Source organism: Moschus berezovskii, chromosome 21 (genome assembly GCF_049115385.1).
Source record: "Moschus berezovskii isolate FMDL1 chromosome 21, NW_MosBer_1.0, whole genome shotgun sequence".
In the NCBI taxonomy this organism is placed as follows: Eukaryota; Metazoa; Chordata; class Mammalia; order Artiodactyla; family Moschidae; genus Moschus; species Moschus berezovskii.
The window spans coordinates 50,338,720-50,360,416 of NC_142480.1; the positions used below are offsets into that span (position 1 = coordinate 50,338,720).

The following is a 21,697-nucleotide window of genomic DNA, read 5'->3' on the forward strand; positions in this document are numbered from 1 at the left end:
CTCTAGACCAGAATACTGGAGTGGGTAGCCTTTCCCTTCTAAAGGGGATCTTCCCAACCCAGGGATCGAACCCAGGTCACCCTCGTTGCCGAAAGATTATCAGCTGAGACACAAGGGAAGCCCAAGAATAGTGGAGTGGGTTCAGTTCAGTTCAGTTCAGTTCAGTCGCTCAGTCGTGTCCAACTCTCCGCGACCCCATGAATCACAGCACGCCAGGCCTCCCTGTCCATCACCAACTCAAACTCATGTCCATCGAGTTGGTGATGCCATCCAGCCATCACATTCTCTGTCGTCCCCTTCTCCTCCCACCCCCAACCTTTCCCAGCATCACAGTCTTTTCCAGTGAGTCAACTCGTCGCATGAGGTGGCCAAAGTACTGCAGTTTCAGCTTTAGCATCAGTCCTTCTAATGAACACCCAGGACTGATCTCCTTTAGAATGGACTGCTTGGATCTCCTTGCAGTCCAAGGGACTCTCAAGAGTCTTCTCCAACACCACAGTTTAAAAGCATCAATTCTTCGGCGATCAGCTTTCTTCACAGTCCAACTCTCACATCCATACATGACCATTGGAAAAACCATAGCCTTGACTAGACAGACCTTTGTTGGCAAAGTAATGTCTCTGCTTTTTAATATATTATCAAGGTTGGTCATAACTTTCCTTCCAAGGAGTAAGCGTCTTTTAATTTCATGGCTGCAATCAGCATCCGCAGTGATTTTAGAGCCCCAAAAAATAAAGTCTGACACTGTTTCCACTGTTTTTCTATTTCCCATGAAGTGATGGGACCAGATGCCATGATCTTTGTTTTCTGAATGTTGAGCTTCAAGCCAGCCTTTTCACTCTCCTCTTTCACTTTCATCAAGAGGCTTTTGAGTTCCTCTTCACTTTCTACCATAAGGGTACTGTCATCTGCATATCTGAGGTTATTGATAGTTCTCCCAGCAATCTTGATTCCAGCTTGTGCTTCTTCCAGCCCAGCGTTCCTCATGATGTACTCTGCATACAAGTTAAATAAGCAAGGTGACAATATACAGCCTTGACGTACTCCTTTTCCTATTTGGAACCAGTCTGTTGTTCCATGTCCAGTTCTAACTGTTGCTTCCTGACCTGCATACAGGTTTCTCAAGAGGCAGGTCAGGTGGTCTGGTATTCCCATCTCTTTCAGAATTTTCCAGTTGGTTGTGATCCACACAGTCAAAGGCTTTGGCATAGTCAATGAAGCAGAAATAGATGTTTTTCTGGAACTCTCTTGCTTTCTCCATGATCCAGCGGATGTTGGCAATTTGATCTCTGGTGCCTCTGCCTTTTCTAAAACCTGCTTGAACATCTGGGAGTTCACGGTTCACATATTGCTGAAACCTGGCTTGGAGAATTTTGAGCATGACTTTACTAGCCTGTGAGATGAGTGCAATTGTGCGGTAGTTTGAGCACTCTTTGGCATAGACTTTCTTTGGGATTGGAATGAACACTGACCTTTTCCAGTCCTGTGGCCACTGCTGAGTTTTCCACATTTGCTGGCATATTGAGTGCAGCACTTTCACAGCATCATCTTTCAAGATTTGAAATAGCTCCACTGGAATTCCATCACCTCCACTAGCTTTGTTCGTAGTGATGCTTTCTAAGGCCCACTTGACTTCACATTCCAAGATGTCTGGCTCTAGGTCAGTGATCATGTTATCGTGACTATCTTGGTCGTGAAGATCTTTTTTGTACAGTTCTTCTGTGTATTTTTGCCACCTCTTCTTAATATCTTCTGCCTCTGTTAGGTCCATACCATTTCTGTCCTTTATTGAGCCGATCTTTGCATGAAATGTTCCTTTGGAATCTCTAATTTTCTTGAAGAGATCTCTTGTTTTTCCTATTCTGTTGTTTTCCTCTATTTCTTTGCATTGATCGCTGAGGAAGGCTTTCTTATCTCCCCTTGCTATTCTTTGGAACTCTGCATTCAGATGCTTATATCTTTCCTTTCCTCCTTTGCTTTTCGCCTCTCTTCTTTTCACAGCTATTTGTAAGGCCTCCTCAGACAGCCATTTTGCTTTTTTGCATTTCTTTTCCATGGGGATGGTCTTGGTCCCTGTCTCCTGTACAATGTCACGAACCTCCATCCAGAGTTCATCAGGCACTCTATCAGATCTAGTCCCTTAACTCTATTTCTCACTTCCACTGTATAATCATAAGGGATTTGACTTAGGTCATATCTGAATGGTCTTGTGGTTTTCCCTACTTTCTTCAATTTGAGTCTGAATTTGGCAATAAGGAGTTCATGATCTGAGCCACAGTCAGCTCCTGGTCTTGTTTTTGCTGACTGTATAGAGCTTCTCCATCTTTGGCTGCAAAGAATATAATCAATCTGTTTTCGGTGTTGAGCATCTGGTGATGTCCATGTGTAGAGTCTTCTCTTGTGTTGTTGGAAGAGGGTGTTTGCTATGACCAGTGCGTTCTCTTGACAAAACTCTATTAGCCTTTGTAGAAGTCCTAAAAATCCCACTGAACAAAACATAACTCTCAACTTTAAGGTTGTGAATATTTTTTTAAGTCGACAGCTCTCCCAGGCTAGAACTCTGACCCTTTACAACAATGTCTAGTACATAAGGAGCACTCAGGACCTACTGAATAAATGAGTTACAACTGGGACAAAAACAGAATCAGCTTTAATGAGGAAATTGTCTGTAGGTACTGGGCTGAGTTGATCACCTGCCTCTTACTTCCTACCCCAGATCCACACAGAACAAGATTTGAGCTGTTAAATCTGACTACCTCCAAATTGTCACAAAGATTTGTGGCTTGGAAAGGAATTTCCCCAGGTTCTTAATGTATTCACCAAGAGACAGCCAGCTTCATTTAACAGACCTCAAAAAGAAAACCAGATACTGAAATATGTTTAAAGGGTACGGCATTGTTCCTGTGTGTTGTTCTTGGCTGAAATTTGAGTTAGAGGTTTTGGTTCCCATTCTGAATGAGCAACTTTTCCTTGAATTCAGACTGTCTGGGGATTTCTTGTTCCTCAAATGCATAAAGGATTGTTACCCTGATTTAGGAGGAAATGCAAAATTCTTGCTACATTGAAAAAGTAACTCCCTGAAGAAGGCTGAGCCCTGAAGAACACTTTCGAATTGTGGTGCTGGAGAAGACTCCTGAGAGTCCCTTGGATAGCAAGGAGATCAAACTAGTCAATCCTAAAAGACATCAACCCTGAATATTCATTGGAAGGACTGATGCTGAAGCTCCAATGCTTTGGCCACCTGATGCAAAGAGACAACTCATTGGAAAAGATCCTGATTCTGGGAAAGACTCATGGCAAAAGGAGAAGGGGGCGGCAGAGGATGAACTGGTTGGTTAGCATCACTGACTCAATGGACATGAATTTGAGCAACTTCCAGGTGATGATGGACAGGGAAGCCTGGTGTGCTGCAGTCCATGGGGTTGCCGAGTCGGACATGACTGAGTGACTGAACAACAAGTGTGTGCTGACGTTGGACACAGGAACAGCTAACAGCCTAGGGGAGGAGTGCCTGACTCCAGCCAGGGAATGGGCTGCAGGGTTCCTAGTGGTGATGCTTCCCAGGTTTAACTAGTGTCACTCATCGACCAGAGCAAGTCCCCAGATCTCTCTGGGTCCTGCAACAGCAGGAAGGTGAGTCATTCCTGGCAAACCTCTCAACCTTAGCTGACACGTACCCTGCCGAAGTTGGCCCATTGGTAGGTCACATACCTCTCCCTACAGGCAACCTGCCCTTTGAAATCCAGCTGTCACAAACCCGTAAATATGTATGTGAATTCCAAAATTACATACCACAGATGGAACCACCTCAAACAGTCAGATATAGCAATTCCATGTGGTTCAACTTAAAACACATCAAACTGTACTAGTGGAATGAATACATTTTTAAATACACAGACACAAAAAGAATGAATTAAAAATAAACCATATACCAATAAACATGTGAAAAAGATGTTCAACATTAAATCAGGGAAGTGTAAATCAAAACCACGAGTAACCACCTCACACCTGTCAAAATGGCTATTACCAAAAAGATCAGTAACATATACTGATGAGGATGTGGAGAAATTGGGACCCTTGGGTAGCCATTGGGAATGTAAAATGGTGTAGTCACTGTGTAAAACAATATGACATCCCTTAAAAAATTAAATGCAGAACTACCATGAGCCAACAATCCCGTTTTTCTGGGTATATATCCAGAAGAATTGAAAGCAGAGTCCTGGAGAGATACAGCAGCATTATTAACAATAAAAATGCTTGTCCATGGATGGATGGATAAACAAATGATGGCATATACATACAAATGATGTTCAGTTCAGTTCAGTCGCTCAGTCGTGTCCGACTCTTTGTGACCCCATGAATCACAGCACACCAGGCCTCCCTGTCCATCACCAACTCCCGGAGTTAAAACTCATGTCCACAGAGTCGGTGATGCCATCCAGCCATCTTGTTCTCTGTCGTCCCCTTCTCCTCCCGCCCCCAATCCCTCCCAGCATCACTTTTCCAGTGAGTCAACTCGTTGCATGAAGTGGCCAAAGTATTGGAGTTTCAGCTTTAGCATCAGTCCTTCCAATGAACACCCAGGATTAATCTCCTTTAGAATGAATGTTACTCAGCCTTAAAATGGAAGGAAATTCTGACACATCCTACAACCTCAGAGATAAACTCTGGGGACATTTTGTTAAGTGAAGTAAGCCAGACACAAAAAGGCAAATGCTGTAGGATTCTACTTATCACTGTTCAGTCATGTTCGACTCTTTGCAGGCCCATGGACTGCAGCACACCAGGTTTCCCTGTGCTTCACTATCTCCTGGAGTTTGTTCAAACTCATGTCCATTAATTCAGATTTCACTTATACGAGGTACCTAATCAAATACACAAAAACAAAGTGGAATGGTAGTTGCCAGGAGCTGAAAGGAGGAGGGTCCGAGGTGTTATTGCTTAATGAGCATAGTCTCAGGTTTGTAAGATAATAACAGTTCTGGAGATGAGTTGCATGACAATGTGGATATGTTTAACTCTATTAACTTTATACTTAAAAATGGTTAAGATGGTAAATTTTAAGCTTGTATTCTATATTTAAAAATTTAAGATAAAAAGTGAGTACATAGCTTCAAAGAGAAACAAGTTTAATAAACTTGTGCTCTATAAATGATAGGGCAGTTACATAAAAAAAATAAACTACATAAATTCTGTAGCTCTAATATTTTCTTGCCACATCCCAAAGCACCATCTTGAAAGCCACCCACCTCAAAGGCCAAAGCACCTAGCAAGACTCAGGGCCCCGGGGTCCCCACAACCCCTCCACCAAGCCCCCTCCCACCTCGGCTGCAGGATTCAAAGTAAAGGCCATTTCACCCAGTTTTCCAGTTGAGTTTTATTCAGAACGGTTTTACAAAGCTGATTTTAAACCCAGTACATCTCCACATGCGGACAGCTCCATCCCTCAGCCCAAAGACCCCAAGCAACTGCTCAGCTGTGAGTGTGGCGTCAGCTAGGCTCTTCAGGAACCTAGAACAAAATCCTGGAGGCCAACCAGCGGCTGGTCAGTGACTCAGCCAGCTCCCAGAACAGTCTGCGGCCCTACGTTTGCTGTAATGTTTTCAGGAGTGTCTTTCACTCCCTGGCCCTGCTGCTTTGCTCAGACTGATACAAAACCCATGCAGCACAGGGAAGAGGGAGGGTCCACAACCTCTGAGCTGTGCTCGGTGGCACGTGTCCCACCTAATGGAATAGCCACAAGGTCAAGTCCTGTCTGGGCAAAAAATGCACAATGTGAGAGATGCTAGTTAAGTTTTATTTGGGTGCAAAATGAGGACTGCAGCCCAGGAGACAGCATTCAGAGCTCTGAGAAACTGCTCTGAGCAGGCGAGGAGTGGAGTCAGGTTATAAAGGGCAAGTGGTCTGAACATCAAAATAGGATGCTAAAGAAAACCAGAAATCTCAGGTTAAGGAGTTTAGTGCTTTTCTATGTATGGGAAGATGCAAGAGTCTGGGCTCAAGCTGAAATCATTCCCGTGATTTGCGCCTCAGCTCTCTGGGGCCAGTATCCTGTGTTTTACATCCTGAGTTCTCAGGGCTCTCCTGTAGGGAGTGGCTAGTCTGACGACTGCTAGGTGGCAGGTATTCTTTTCAGCCCTGAGTTTCCTCAGGGTTCACCAGTTCACTGTTCAAGGGCTGCAATCTGCAGTTGCTGCTGACTGTGACTTCCTTTGTTTACCGATAGGGCTGGAAATATTTCATTTCTCAGGGCCAAAGCCCTCAAACAGCCCCAGGGTGTGTTCAGGTGTTACTTGGAAGAACCTAACACTAATCCTTAAAAAAACACAGCCAGCCTCCAGCCTCTCAGAGCCTAACAACCCTGTGAGGTAGGTGGTACTCTTATCCCCATTTTACAGATGAGGGATCAGACTTGAGTGAAGTCGCACGCTTGCCTAGGTCTCAAAGCTATTAAGTGGTGAGCTAAGATGGGGCTCAACATTTCTGTGTGACTTGAGCTCTCGGGTACCCCAATACCACAAAACTGGTCCTTAGGGAAAAAGGACAGAGGGGTGGGGGGTGAATCCTGACAGAGAATATTTTTAGCAATTTAGAGAAAACCCACCTACTCAGCAACCACAAGTGGCTGGGGGCACCCACCCAAGTGCAGGCACAACTACACAGCTGTCAATGCCCAGTCTAACCCTGGCAGACCTGACTCTGACCTGACTCTGCACCCCTAGAGACCTATGGTCTTGCTATCAATAAATAAAGATCCCAGTGCGCAATTCTGCAGAGGGTCCCAGAATTTAAACCGCTCTACTGTTTCTCAGACTTCTGCTTGAGAGCCTAGTGCTGAGTGGTCAGGAGGAATGCCTGACTTGGGTCAAGATACATATGCCAGTCTCCACCCAGAGCTTATCTGCCTTCCCTCCTCCCAGAAGAGTACCTGGTGACTCCTGCCCGCAAGCAGGCGAGGACCCAGCTCCCCATGATCTGAGGTCTCTGCTGTTCCATTGCTGCCAGAGTTCCAGTTGAGAAAGGGACAAAATGGCCTTGGAGTGGCCTTACCTGTATAGCCTCAGGGCATATTTATTCTCTTGAAAGTGACTCTGGAGGAAGAGGTAGCTGGTGACAACAGGAAGAAAACTTTGTCCCGGGTCACTGGGTGGAGATAAGGGAACTCTGGAATATTGACACCCCCACCCACCACCCCCAAGGAGGGAGACACGAGGTCTTCAGAGAGCACAGCACAAGGGTGGGGTGATGTCATCTATTGGCTCATTCCCTACTTCTGCTGGGTTCCAGCCCGCCTGCCATTTTCACAGCGTCTCTAAAGTGCCATTAGCAAAACCACAGGAGTTGGGGAGGAAGGGCTGACAACAGCCCTGGAGAGGGGAGGGCTGTGCTGTGGGCAGGTGGTCCCGACTCTTCAGACCCTGGGGGAAGCCAAGCATCCTGCCCCAGGCACTCTCCTGGCCCTGCTCCCCAAGGGAGCTTCTCCTCCTTCACTCCCGTCTGCCCGGCGCCTCCCCCGAGTCTCCGCTGGTGCCCTGGGCCAGGTCCTCCGGCCAGTACTGGTCCTCCATGTACTGCTCCATGTCCGTGCTGCTGTCAGGCTCTCTGTCCTCAGGGGGCGCCCGGAGGCTGCTGGCCACCCGCTGTTCCCACTGCACCTCCACCAGCCGGTAGAGCTCCATGGCTGTCACAGCATCTTCTACCGACGAGTGCCCGTGCTGGCCCACCTGGGGACGAGAGCCCACGTGTCACTGCCCGCGGTCCTGGGGGGAAGTCAGGCACCCCGGGCTCTGGGTCCAGGCCCAGGGATGTGTACTGTCAGAACGTGGGTGCACAGCCTGTTTCAGTGAGAAGGGCATGGGTCCCAGTCACACAGAAGAGCGCTGGAACGCCAGCAGTACCACAAGCCATCTCTTTCACCTGTTTCCTTAGATATAAAAACTGGTTTAAAAATCCCTGATTCTGGGCTTCCCGGGTGACTCAGTGGTAAAGAATCTGCCTGCCAATGCAGGGGACGTGGGTTTATCCCCTAGTCTGGGAAGATCCCACAGGCTGCGGGCTTGGCCCACGCCCTTCAACAAGAGAAATCACTCCATTGAGAAGCCCGAGTATCGCAACCAGAGAGCAGCCTCCACTCATCGCAACTGGAGAAGGTATGCAGGCAGCCTCGAAGATCTACTCAATGCAGTCATATGGAAAAAATAAATACATTAAACCCAATTCAATTCAAAGGCTTGTGGAGCAGATGAAATAACGAATGTGAAACACAGGAGGAGCAAGAGTGACCAGGTACCCCTGACCACTCCTGGTTGTAAGAGATGGAATTCTACACGTGAACGAGAGGATAGAAGGAGAAATTGGGTGGGCGATGGATCTAAAGAGCAGCCTGGGAGCGGGTGGCTGCCGGTCACAACCTACTGGAGAGGAGGAGGGTGGAGAGAAAACACCCGGGGCTGCGTGTACACCCGGGAGTCCCAGGACCAGGCTGGGGAAGCGGCAGGCCCCGCACTGCCTGCCCAAGGCCCCTGGCTCCCCACTTCCGCTCCCCTCCAGCCCCACGCACCTGGATCTTCTTGTGCAGCAGCTGCAGGGCCAGGTCCTTAAGAGAGACACGATTCCGGATGTGGAGCCCTGGCTGGCTGAGGAGGCTGGGGACGGAAGTGGTATCCCGGGTCTGGCCCCGAGGGTGGGTGTACTTGAGGGCCTGGAAATCGTTGTGCAGGGCGTGGCCCACCACCACCTTGCCCTTCAGGAGCTTGAGGATCTGTGAACAGGAGGAGGAGTCAGGAAGGGCCACATCCTGACACCCTGAGCAGTGGTCCAGGAACCCCTGTGGGGAGGCAGCGTAGACAGGGGTAACCATGGGCCCCACAGTTAATCAGGCTGCTCAAAGTCTGAATGTAGACCCTTGACTCACTACTATCACCAGGGGCGTGTTTAAGCTTCCCCGGCACCTGCAAAATGGGAAAGCTGGCAACCGCATTGGTGGGGTGGCTGTGAACACTAAGGAGCTCTTAGATGAGTAGGTTACCCCAGACAAGCATATTTCCTCCTGGCCCAGCCTCTTCTCAGCCTGGAAGACTTAGCTACCCCCGACCCACTCCCACTCCCAACTTCCACCAGCTCCTCTCACGGCAGGTCTCAGCTTTAAACATCAGGAGGCCTCCCCGGCTGCCACCAGGACCCCTGCTGTTCTGTCCTGTGGGGGATTAACCATGTTGTCTAAGTACACATTCAGCTCCGCATGGCCTGTTGAGCTGCCCCTCAATGTAAGCTCATTGTAAAATGCAGGGACATGTGTGCCTAGACTAGCGGTGCCCAGTGACAGCTCAGCTTACAGGAGGAGGTCTGGGGAGACGTTCCAGGTGAAGTCACAGAACTGTGCCAGGCACTGGAGACACGCGACCAAGGACAGCTCTTTCAGCACTACGCAGCAGTCCCTGTCTTCTGGATTCTGTCCCTTTGCCCCTCTGCTGTCCAGGACTCCCGCCTCTCACCCTCAGAACCTGCTCTGTGGCTCAGCTCAGACCATCTGCACAGGGTGAGCCTCTCCTTCCTGCCTTCCGAGGGAAGCCACATCCAGGGCCACGGGCATGCAAACCCCTTGAGCCCTCTTCCCTGGGCTCGCATCTCCTTATCACCCGCTGCCAGCCTCCCACAGCCACCTCTGCTGGCGAGGCATGGTTTATCACTAAACTCAGCTTTCATAGCATATGGATAAGGCACATTTAGACTTCAGTAGTAGGGATGGGCCACCACCCCACACATATACACAAGCCACACGCTGGGAAGGGACCCGGCACACCCCATTCATACTGGCTCAGAGTGTGGGCTGATCCAGCACGGGCCTGCTCTTGGCAGGCCAAGAGACGTCCCAAGGAGCTGGGGGTCACCACCTGTCTGCCTTTCTGCTGCCTCTATTCCTAATCAGCTCACTTGAAATATCCTTTAAAAAGAAATGCTTACACTGTATCTGCTGTGAAAAAGAAAGATACAAGATGACTTGTATCAGTATTCCCTAAATCCTAATCCTAAATACCTCATCCCAAGAATAAACCAGAAATGTTAAGTATAGCTTTACTACAATGCTTGGTTAAAAATGCAGAATGGTCCAACGTGGTTGATGTGACTTGAGAATAAGGCAAATTCTGCCCTTGATAAACACTGAGTGAATACAGAAACCATACCCAGTTTAGCAAAGCCATGGGGGAATCACAAAGTGCCCATACCTCGGAAGTCTACCAGCCAGCTTAGCTCACCTGCATGCTGCCCACACCTGGCTTCCCACTTCCTGACTTCAGGTAACACCCTTAACTGCTCCACCACAGCACAAGCCACTATCCTCCCAACAGCTACTTCCCTGAGTGCTCCAGGTCTTACCAAGGCAAGTTCAGTTCAGTTAATAAGTCGTGATTGGGTCTTTTCAAGGCAAGTTCAGTTCAGTTCAGTCGCCAAGTCATGTCCCACTCTTGGTGACCCCAGGGACTGCAGCACATTAGGATTCCCTGTCCTTCACTATCTTCCAGAGTTTGCTCACAAAGCACCGTATCAGTGTATTTATACTTCCCTTAACCACTGAACCGGTGCAAAACTGAGTTTCCACTGTTATTAGGTTTCTATCTTTTTATCTGGGGGGGTCATTGATAAAGTTTAAGTGTTGTGTCTCTAACCCCATTTTCCCCATCAGCTCTGGGGTATTTATTGTGCAGGTTTGTACAGCATGATGGTTTTTAGAAACACACGTCAGATCCCTCCCAAGACTTGCAGGATCAGAATCTCTACGGAGAGGATCTGGGACAAGAATCCAAGATTGTTAATAAGAATTTAGGTATATTTCCTATGCTCAAGGATGTTTGGGAGTTCCTGGCATGTTAGTGTGGTCCTAACCACGCGAGACACGCCGGGGCCGGCGGCGCAGACGCGACGCGAGAGACGCCGGGGCCGGCGGCGCAGACGCGACGCGAGAGACGCCGGGGCCGGCGGCGCAGACGCGACGCGAGAGACGCCGGGGCCGGCGGCGCAGACGCGACGCGAGAGACGCCGGGGCCGGCGGCGCAGACGCGACGCGAGAGACGCCGGCCCCGGCGCAACGAACCACGCAAAGAGGTGCGGCCGTGAGGAGCTACCCCACGCCTGAGGCCAGGGCCGGCGGCCGAGAGGAGCTACCCCACGGCCAACAGGCGGTGGCTGCGCGGGCGCAGAAGGGCCGAGAGGAGCTACTCCGCCTTCAAGGTCAGGAGGGGCGGCCTTGAGGAGATACCCCTCCTCCAAGGTAAGGTACAGCGGCTGCACGTTGCTGGAGAGGCTGTGAAGAGATTTTCCACGACCAAGGTAAGAGAAACCCAAATAAGACGGTAGGTATTGCTAGCGGGCATCAGAGGGCAGACAAACTGAAATCATAATCACAGGATACTAGCCGATCTAATCACATGGACCACAGCCGAATGTGGTCCACTGGAGAAAGGAATGGCAAACCACTTCAGTATGCTTGCCTTGAGAACCCCATGAACAGTATGAAAAGGCAAAATGATAGGATACTGAAAGAGGAATTCCCCAGGTCGGTAGGTGCCCAATATGCTACTGGAGATCAGTGGAGAAATAACTATAGAAGGAATAAAGGGATGGAGCAAAAGCAAAACCAATACCCAGTTGTGGATGTGACCAGTGATAGAAGCAAGGTCCGGTGCTGTAAAGAGCAATATTGCATAGGAACCTGGAATGTTAGGTCCATGAATCAAGGCAAATTGGAAGTGGTCAAACAGGAGATGGCAAGAGTGAACATAGACATTCTAGGAATCAGTGAATTAAAATGGACTGGAATGGGTGAATTTAACTCGGATGACCATTATATCTACTACTGTGGGCAGGAATCCCTTAGAAGAAATGGAGTAGCCATGATGGTCAACAAAAGAGTCCGAAATGCAGTACTTGGATGCAATCTAAAAAATGACAGAATGATTTCTGTTCGTTTCCAAGGCAAACCATTCAATATTACAGTAATCCAGGCCTATGCCCCAACCAGTAATGCTGAAGAAGCCGAAGTTAATCAGTTCTATGAAGACCTACAAGACCTTTTAGAACTAACACCCAAAAAAGATGTCCTTTTCATTATAGGGGACTGGAATGCAAAAGTAGGAAGTCAAGAAACACCTGGAGTAACAGGCAAATTTGGCCTTGGAGCACGGAATGAAGCAGGGCAAAGCCTAATAGAGTTTTGCCAAGAGAATGCACTGGTCATAGCAAACACCCTCTTCCAACAACACAAGAGAAGACTCTACACATGGACATCACCAGATGGTCAACACCGAAATCAGATTGATTATATTCTTTGCAACCAAAGATGGAGAAGCTGTATACAGTTAGCGAAAACAAGACCAGGAGCTGACTGTGGCTCAGATCATGAACTTCTTATTGCCAAATTCAGACTTAAATTGAAGAAAGTAGGGAAAACCACTAGACCATTCAGATATGACCTCAATCAAATCCCTTATGATTATACAGTGGAAGTGAGAAATAGATTTAAGGGACTAGATCTGATTGATAGACTGCCTGATGAACTCTGGACAGAGGTTCGTGACATTGTACAGGAGACAAGGACCAAGACCATCCCCATGGAAAAGAAATGCAAAAGAGTGAAATGGCTGTCTGAGGAGGCCTTACAAATAGCTGTGAAAAGAAGAGAGGCGAAAAGCAAAGGAGAAAAGGAAAGATATAAGCATCTGAATGCAGAGTTCCAAAGAATAGCAAGGAGAGATAAGAAAGACTTCCTCAGTGATCAATGCAAAGAAATAGAGGAAAACAACAGAACAGGAAAAACAAGAGACCTCTTCAAGAAAATTAGAGATTCCAAGGGAACATTTCATGCAAAGATGGGCTCGATAAAGGACAGAAATGGTATGGACCTAACAGAAGCAGAAGATATTAAGAAGAGGTGGCAGGAATACACAAAAGAACTGTACAAAAAAGATCTTCACGACCAAGATAGTCACAATAACGTGATCACTGACCTAGAGCCAGACATCTTGGAATGTGAAGTCAAGTGGGCCTTAGAAAGCATCACTACGAACAAAGCTAGTGGAGATGATGGAATTCCAGTGGAGCTATTTCAAGTCTTGAAAGATGATGCTGTGAAAGTGCTGCACTCAATATGCCAGCAGATTTGGAAAACTCAGCAGTGGCCACAGGACTGGAAGAGGTCAGTCTTCATTCCAATCCCAAAGAAAGGCAATGCCAAAGAATGCTCAAACTACCGCACAATTGCACTCATCTCACACGCTAGTAAAGTCATGCTCAAAATTCTCCAAGCCAGGCTTCAGCAGTATGTGAACCGTGAACTCCCAGATGTTCAAGCAGGTTTTAGAAAAGGCAGAGGCACCAGAGATCAAATTGCCAACATCCGCTGGATCATGGAGAAAGCAAGAGAGTTTCAGAAAAACATCTATTTCTGCTTCATTGACTATGCCAAAGCCTTTGACTGTGTGGATCACAATAAACTGTGGAACATTCTGAAAGAGATGGGAATCCCAGACCACCTGACCTGCCTCTTGAGAAACCTGTATGCAGGTCAGGAAGCAACAGTCAGAACTGGACATGGAACAACAGACTGGTTCCAAATAGGAAAAGGTGTACGTCACGGTTGTATATTGTCACCCTGCTTATTTAACTTATATGCAGAGTACATCATGAGGAACGCTGGGCTGGAAGAAGCACAAGCTGGAATCAAGATTGCTGGGAGAAATATCAATAACCTCAGATATGCAGATGACACTACCCTTATGGCAGAAAGTGAAGAGGAACTCAAAAGGCTCTTGATGAAAGTGAAAGAGGAGAGTGAAAAGGTTGGCTTGAAGCTCAACATTCAGAAAACAAAGATCATGGCATCTGGTCCCATCACTTCATGGGAAATAGATGGGGAAACAGTGGAAACAGTGTCAGACTTTATTTTTTGGGGCTCCAAATCACTGCAGATGTTGATTGCAGCCATGAAATTAAAAGACGCTTGCTCCTTGGAAGGAAAGTTATGACCAACCTTGATAGTATATTAAAAAGCAGAGACATTACTTTGCCAACCAAGGTCCGTCTAGTCAAGGCTATGGTTTTTCCCGTGGTCATGTATGGATGTGAGAGTTGGACTGTGAAGAAAGCTGATCGCCGAAGAATCGATGCTTTTGAACTGTGGTGTTGGAGAAGACTCTTGAGAGTCCCTTGTACTGCAAGGAGATCCAACCAGTCCCTTCTAAAGGAGATCAGTCCTGAGTGTTCATTGGAAGGACTGATGCTAGAGCTGAAACTGCAATACTTTGGCCACCTCATGCAGCGAGTTGACTCACTGGAAAAGACTCTGATGCTGGGAAAGGTTGGGGGCGGGAGGAGAAGGGGACGACGGAGAATGAGATGGCTGGATGGCATCACCAACTCTGTGGACATGAGTTTGAGTGTACTCCGGGAGTTGGTGATGGACAGGGAGGCCTGGCGTGCTGTGATTCGTGGGGTCGCGGAGAGTCGGACACGACTGAGCGACTGAACTGAACTGAACTGAACCACAAATTAATTTTCCTCAAAGCAATGAGTCCCTTGGACAGTAAGGAGAGCAAACCAGTCGATCCTAAAGGAAATCAACCTTGAATATTCACTGGACGGACTGATGCTGAAGCTGAAACTCCAAAACTTTGGACACCTGATGCAAAGAACAGACTCACTGGAACAGACCCTGATGCTGGGAAAGATGGAAAGCAGGAGGAGAAGGGGACAACAGAGGATAAGATGGCTGGATGGCATCACCGACTCAATGGACATGAGTTTGAGCAAACTCCGGTGAAGGACAGGGAAGTCTGGCGTGCTGCAGTCCATGGCGCCACAAAGAGTGGGATACGACTTAGTGACTGAACAACAACAAAGCAATGAAAAACTAACATTAAAAAATACCAAAATATTAACACCTGAAGGTGACAGCGCTATGGACCTTACACATTTTATGCAGACATGTAGTACATTTATAACAGAAGAAGAAAATGTGGAGTGTAAGCTGTTTCCCATCTCGTGGGAAAGGCACAGCCTTTCCACACACACTACCACGTGGGACGGCCAGCAATCACTCCATGCAGGTAAGCAGGATTTCTACTCACCCTTTCCTATGGAGAGGAAACCTACTGTTTGAAGAAGCTTGATTCCCAAGGTCTCTCTACTTCCAGTGGCTACTTGTTAACTCAGACCCGGGCTAAGCCCCCCGCCCGGCTCTCACCTCTTTCTGGGCCACCTGGAAGGGGATGGCTTTGCGCATGTGCTGCCGGGTGATGCCGCTCCAGCGCGTGCGGTAGTCCACGATGGGCATCTCAGGCCGGACATACTTGTCATAGAGGACCTCGCCGTAGTAACTCACCACGGAGCAGCGGGCCAGCTCGCTCACCCGCCCTCGGGGTCCCGTGCCCACCATCTCGCAGTCAATGGCCACGCACTTGCTGGGCAAGGGGCCAGCAGAGTCCCTGGGGGCTGGCTTTCTGCTGCACCCAGCACCTCCAGATTCAGCCTGCAGACACTGCCTGGCACTGCTGGTGGCTTCTGTGCCCGGCGCAGCCCCGGGCAGCGTAGGCAGAGGGGAGGGTCCTGGCTCCCGGCGTGGGCTCAGCAGCCCCTGCTCCTGCAGCAAGGCTTTCAGGGCCATGAAGCGCTGGTGCTGTCGGCTCTTCCTCTTGTGCTTCCTTCGAAGCACATCCTTGGCATTTGGGCTGGCCAGGGAAGGGCTCGGGCACTGCGCTGACTCAGGAGCTTCCCGGGGTACCATCCCCATCTATGCACAGCTCAGGGCCAGGAAGGCCTGGGAGGTGATCTGCCAACAGGGCAGCTGCCTGGGAGAGAAACAGGGCAGAGGGGCGGGGTGAGGAGTAGGCCCGGCCAGCCCTGCCCCTCCACACCCCCTCCCTCCAGCCAGGGCTCAACTGCTGCACAGTGTCTCAAGATCCCAGACAAAGCCTAGGACCTGTTTTAATGATAACTGCACTCATAGAGTCAATATCACCTGCAAAATCACTGACTTAAGTACTTTACATGGAATCAATCTTTCCAACAACTCAAAAAGGTATTATTATCCACGCATTATAGGTGCAAAAACTGAGGCATCTATTCTATTTTCTGCTTCATTGACTATGCCAAAGCCTTCCGTTCCGTTCAGTCGCTCAGTCGTGTCCGACTCTTTGCGACCCCGTGGACTGTAGCCTACCAGGCTTCTCCATCCATGGGATTCTCCAGGCAAGAATACTGGAGTGGGTTACCATTTCCTTCTCCAGGGGATCTTCGCGACCCAGGGATCGAACTCGGGTGTCCCGCATTGGAGGCAGACGCTTTAACCTCTGAGCCACCAGGGAAGCCCGTAATTCATCCAATTAATAAACAGTCAAAGGCTGATGTGAAACCAGAACCCAAGCTTTCAAATTCCATGCCATAGCCTACCTCCAACATTGTTAGCTTAAACTAAAAATTATGAAAAACTTTTAGAGAGGTGTAAGAGAAAATAAACAAAGTGAGAAAATAAAGATTACAGAGATCTTACATATATAGGAAATCCCATTTTAGATAAACAAACAAAAGCTTTATGCAATGTAAAGGTACAGACCCACAGCAGAACCTAGAGAAACTATTTCACAGGAAGCCCACAACACTTGTATTTTTGGTATGTGTTAACCAAAATGACATACCTATGATATGACTTTCTAATTCACTCATCATAACGCTGTCTACAAACATTTAACATTGTTGGAGATGTAGTTTAATCATGGAGGCCTACAGGCATTGGTGTGCTGGTAAACCAGCTCAAATCTAGAAAGGAAAAACAGAAAAAAACCCTGATTTACACTGCTGGAGACTTCCGTGGTACCTCCCCCAAGCTCTCCATGCCTGAACACGGGGTTGACAGGAGATGCTGTCACACACCACGGTCACAGGAAATAGTTGTTTGTTCACGTGGGTTTACAAACCCCCTGCAGTAAGACCGGCATCTTCCCAATGGTCAAGGATGTAGCTTGGGAAGCCTCATCTTGTTTGCTGTACTAAGTCAGCCGGCATATTCTGAATAGACCAAAAAACCAGCACGTTGAAGCAGGCAGAGAAGGGACCAACTCAGCTCGGAAGAAGTACCTAACCAATTCAGGTTCTTTGTATGTAAAATGAAAAGAACCTACCCTTCCCACGTGAAGAGGAAATGGTAAAACCCATGTGTGCTAGGATTTGCATGCATTTTTAAAAATTATTATCATTTTAAAAAAATGTTACTGAAGTATAATTGATTTACAATGTTTGTTGTATTAATTTCAGATGCATAACAAAGTGATCAGTGATACACACACACATATATCCCTTTTCATGTGCTTTTCCATTATGGTTTATCACAGGATATTGAATATAGTTCCCTGTGCTATACAGGGTGCTTCCCCAGTGGGTCAGTGATAAAAAATAATCCACCTGCAATGCAGGAGGCAAGGGTTTGATCCCTGGGTCGTGAAGATCCCCTGGAGAGGGCATGGCAACCCACTCCAGTATTATTGCCAGGAAAATCCCATGGACAGAGGAACCTGGCATGCTGTAGTTCACGGGGTCACAAACAGTTGTACATGACTTGAGCAGCTGAGCAGCAGCAGCAGTCCTTTGCTTGTTCATCCATCCTATATGTAATAATTTGTATTTGCTAATCCCAAACTCCCAATCCTTCCCTCCCCTACCCCATTATTTCAGCCTCTTGGTTCATTAATCCATCTTTCATCTAAACTATGCACTTTGATGTAGCCTTTAAAATCTTTATAGGTGACCAATGTTAGTTGCAACTGTAGTCATGAAAATGCTATTTCCTAGTACACCTGATCTCCTGAATCAACTATTCTTCATAGTATCAAAGGGATTTTCTGTGGAGTCAGCACAGTGTCATATCCTAGGCTTTCCCCTGGTTAGCATATATTTGTATTGTGGCCAAGTCCCCATTACGCTACACATTTACATTTATTATATGTATATATTATAAACTGCCTGCATACACCCACACACAAATATATGAAAGGACCCGTGACTGTCACCAGGCCAGGTATTTAAAAAGCAGAAGTGCTAAGTTAGAGAATGCCTAGTAGTGGAGGAGACACTTTGAGGGGTTTCAGAAAGGTCTAACAGTCAGCCCAGGAAGGGAACGGCATGCTGACAGAGAAAAACATGGACACAAAGTCCAAGAGGCAGGGCAGATTCATGGTGGGAAAGCAAGGAGCTGGGTGCAGCAACTGGACAGAAAGGAGGCAGGGGCGAGGAGAGGGGGCCAGTAAGAGAGGCTGTCCCCGGAGGAGAGTCAGAGTTGGGGCTTCACGCAAAGGTGCGTGGGAACCACCGATCTCCAGAGTTTTAGGGAGAGGGGGACAGGATCACAACCGCCTTAAAGGAAGAGACCTGGACAAAGAACACAGGCGTCTGCGCAAGGGCAGCAGAGATTAAGAGAAACAGGAGAGATGAACTGCCACTTGGTGATGCCTGGGCCAGAGGGAGGCCCCGTGACCCATCCTCCCTCTGCTTCCTGATCCCGTCCCCCAAGAACTCTTCTCCTTTTTAAAGGGGCTCTCAACTATAATCAACTTCTTCATACTCAAAAGTCAGCTACTGAGGCTGACAGATACAGCCTCGGCCCAGTAAAGGGGAGAACGAGTTATAAGAAGACAGAAACCCGCTAAAAGTGTCTTCTGTAGGGAGGAGGGAACTTGTCCTTCTCTGAGACAACTCAGGACCTTGCAAGGTCAGGAGCCGAGGCCTGGACTAGTGTCGATGACCTCCCTAAACCTGTTGACAAGGTTTCGAAGAAGCCAGAAATTGGTGGCATGGTGGTAAAGAATGCACCTGCCAATGCCAATGCATTCCTTGGTCGGGAAGATCTCCTGGAGAAGGAAATGGCAACCCACTCCAGTATTCTTGCCTGGGAAATCCCATGGTCAGAGGAGCCTGCAGGGGGTCGCAGAGTCCCATGAAGGAGGGGAAAAAAAAAAAGGTCTCAGGGGCTCTTTGTTCCAAGAAATGAAAGCAGTCCTCTTCTACATGTCCTGACTTAGCTGACACATCAGAACCAACAATTAATCATCAAGGGCACACAGTCCTCATCTTGGGTTGCCACATGGAGCTCAGTGAAGCTAGGGAGAAGCTTCGCTCAAACTGTTTCAGTGAAGCAAACAAAATCTCTCTCCCACCCAGAACCAACATCTGAATCAGCAGCCACCAGGCCTTTGGGCAAAGGAAATGCAAAGTCAGAATCTCCAGTGGCCTCAGGGCCACCAACTTGCTGGCTATCAGGAAAATGGGCAGTTCTAGACCCTGCTCTGGAACTAACGAGCTGGATGAACAGGACCAAGACACTGTCTCCTAACTCAGGGGTCTCCAACCTCTGGGCCCAAGACCGGTACCTCCTGTCAGATCAGCAGCCCCATTAGATTAGAAAGAAACAAAAGGCACTTGAATCATCCAGAAACCATCCGCCCTGCCGTCCCAGTTCATGGGAAAATTTGTTTTCCACGAAACCGGTCCCTGGTGCCAAAAAAAAAGCTGGGGATGGCTGACCCAACTTACCAAACTGCTGCTGCTAAGTCGCTTCAGTCGTGTCCGACTCTGTGCGACCCCATAGACGGCAGCCCACCGGGCTCCGCTGTTCCTGGGATTCTCCAGGCAAGAACAATGAAGTGTGTTGCCATTTCCTTCTCAACTTAAAACTAGGGTTTATTAAACCCAGCGTCGAACTAGGTTGCTGCTGCTGCTGCTGCTAAGTCACTTCAGTCGTGTCCGACTCTGTGTGACCCCATAGACGGAAGCCCAGCAGGCTCCCACCTCCCTAGGATTCTCCAGGCAAGAACACTGGAGTGGGTTGCCATTTCCTTCTCCAATGTGTGAAAGTGAAAAGTGAAAGTGAAGTCGCTCAGTCGTGTCCGACCCTTAGCGACCCCACGGACTGCAGCCTACCAGGCTCCTCCATCCATGGGATTTTTTAGGCAAGAGTACTGGAGTGGCTTGCCATTGCCTTCTCCGCGAACTAGGTTAGGGACCTCCAAAAAGCAGTTCATTATCGGAAACAATTAAGACGTCTGTTTAAAAAGCTGATCTCCAGGCCTACCCCCACACCTTCTTAACTGCCATTTGGGGAAAGGGGCCTGGAATCTGTATTTCAAAGACTGCGCGGCCCCGCCCCCCGCAACAGGACACCGATAATCGCCCGAATTTGAGAAAAGCCGACTCAAGCCGGCTCGATGAGATCCCCTGTGCTACTGAAAAGTTAAAACGAGACAAGAAAGTCCGAGGAGAGCCTGCCCAGTCTCCCCCGGCCTCCGGCCTTCCCGGGGAGTGACGTGCGGGAGGCCCGGCCTCACCAGGGAGGGACTGAGGCACTGGTCACTCGGGTCGCGGCTGCCCGGCCAACGCCCACCAGGCCGGGCCCCACTGCCCAGCGCCGCCCACTCAGACCGGAGGCCCCAGAGCAGGGCGCGATGCGGGCCAGGAGGCGCCCCGGGCCAGGCCTGCACTCCTGTGGCCCCGGGAGCGGAGCCGGCCCGGCCGGGACTCCCCGGCCACAAGTCGGGGGCGGACACACCTCGCGGGGCCCCTCCGCGGCCTGGACGTGTCGCGCCAGCCCGCCCCACGCCGCGATCCCCGGCAGGGTCCCCGAGATTACCTGAGAGCCCCGCGAGTCTCCTCCCGCCAGCACGTGGCGTCCAGGCAGCCGGCAGCAGCTACACGCCCGGGCAAGCCCCGCTGCGGCCGACTGCCTATTGGCTAGTTGGACGGCAGCTCCCGCCTAAGGCCTCTTCTGATTGGTCGGGAGCCTGGCTCGCTGCCGGTTGGCACTTGGGAGCATAAGGGGCGGGGACTCCTAGAGGGGCGTGGTTTGTGCCCAGGCGGGTCCCGCCCGCGGAAAATTTTAAAGCCGGCTCGGGGGGACTGTGGCCTTTTTTCTCGCCAGGGTCCGCTCCCACCTAGGTCCCCAGGCTCCAATTCATCCCCCTTCTTGAGTGAGGATGTGGACTCTTATGAGCTCCGTGCCAGTGAAGGCAGAATGACTTACGGAGTACACGCCCATATTTGAAGAAGGTGGCCCCTACCTCCTCCGGTGTTGAGGAGACTGGGTGAAATAATAATATACCTGATAAGCACTAAAGAAAGATTTTTAAAAATTAGGATTGCTTCTTCGGCGCTATTTTTTTCATTGATCCTTTTCCTGCTGCTGCTGCTAAGTCAGTTCAGTCGTGTCCGACTCTGTGTGACCCCATAGACGGAAGCCCACCAGGCTCCCCCGTCCCTGAGATTCTCCAGCAAGAAGAACGGAGCGGGCTGCCATTTCCTTCTCCAATGTGTGAAAGTGAAAAGTGAAAGTGAAGTCGCTCAGTCGTGTCCGACCCTTAGCGACCCCACGGACTGCAGCCCACTAGGCTCCTCCATCCATGGGATTATCTAGACAAGAGTACTGGAGTGGCTTGCCATTGCCTTCTCCGTGATCCTTTTGCAGTACTTTATTAATAAGTTCCTACCATGGGCTCCGCAATGGGATACATAGAATAAGCGCCATTGGTGGAGATTCTAGTTACTCACAGTTCGGCACAGTAACAGGTTAAAAGCTAACTTGTGTGTGAAGTCGCTCAGTCGTGTCTGACTTTTTGCGACCCCGTGGACTGTAGCCCACCAGGCTCCTCTGTCCACAGGATTC

The 21,697-nt window shown here is 49.1% G+C and overlaps 2 protein-coding genes across 5 annotated transcripts in view; both read right to left on the reverse strand.

The window, feature by feature from the left end:
• Positions 1-5,330: 5,330 nt before the first annotated feature.
• Positions 5,331-20,791, reverse strand: AEN (apoptosis enhancing nuclease). 4 transcript variants are annotated; one of them, XM_055417768.2, is made up of 5 exons: positions 20,669-20,744; positions 16,689-16,809; positions 15,239-15,842; positions 8,561-8,761; positions 5,331-7,724 (listed from the first exon to the last, which is right to left on the reverse strand). In XM_055417768.2, exons 3-5 carry the CDS (start codon positions 15,782-15,784, stop codon positions 7,488-7,490), a joined length of 984 nt encoding a protein of 327 aa, XP_055273743.1. In that variant the 5' UTR covers positions 15,785-15,842; positions 16,689-16,809; positions 20,669-20,744; the 3' UTR covers positions 5,331-7,487. The 4 variants fall into 4 exon arrangements, with proteins under 4 accessions (XP_055273743.1, XP_055273741.1, XP_088685792.1 ...); XM_055417766.2 differs by having other exon boundaries at positions 8,561-8,827; XM_088829666.1 differs by lacking the exon at positions 20,669-20,744 and adding an exon at positions 19,576-20,541 and having other exon boundaries at positions 8,561-8,827.
• LOC129550050 (exonuclease 1-like) overlaps positions 15,785-21,697 on the reverse strand; it is a 37,394-nt gene continuing 31,481 nt past the window's right edge. The window contains exons 6-7 of the mRNA XM_088829719.1: positions 20,367-20,726; positions 15,785-15,842 (exon numbers count right to left, since the gene is read on the reverse strand). Of these exons, the coding sequence (XP_088685845.1) occupies positions 15,785-15,842; positions 20,367-20,726 (418 nt within the window). The remainder of the gene's footprint in view (positions 15,843-20,366; positions 20,727-21,697) is intronic.

Bases quoted from the DNA above. Each gene is read 5' to 3' on its own strand.
- AEN (XM_055417767.2), bottom strand. From the start codon at position 15,784: ATGGGGATGGTACCCCGGGAAGCTCCTGAGTCAGCGCAGTGCCCGAGC. The intron at 8,828-15,238 runs GTGAGAGCCGGG...GCCTCCCCACAG, and splicing joins TCCAGGTGGCCCAGAAAGAG to GGGTTCCTGGACCACTGCTC. The intron at 7,725-8,560 runs GTGCGTGGGGCT...TCTCGTCCCCAG, and splicing joins TGCTGCACAAGAAGATCCAG to GTGGGCCAGCACGGGCACTC.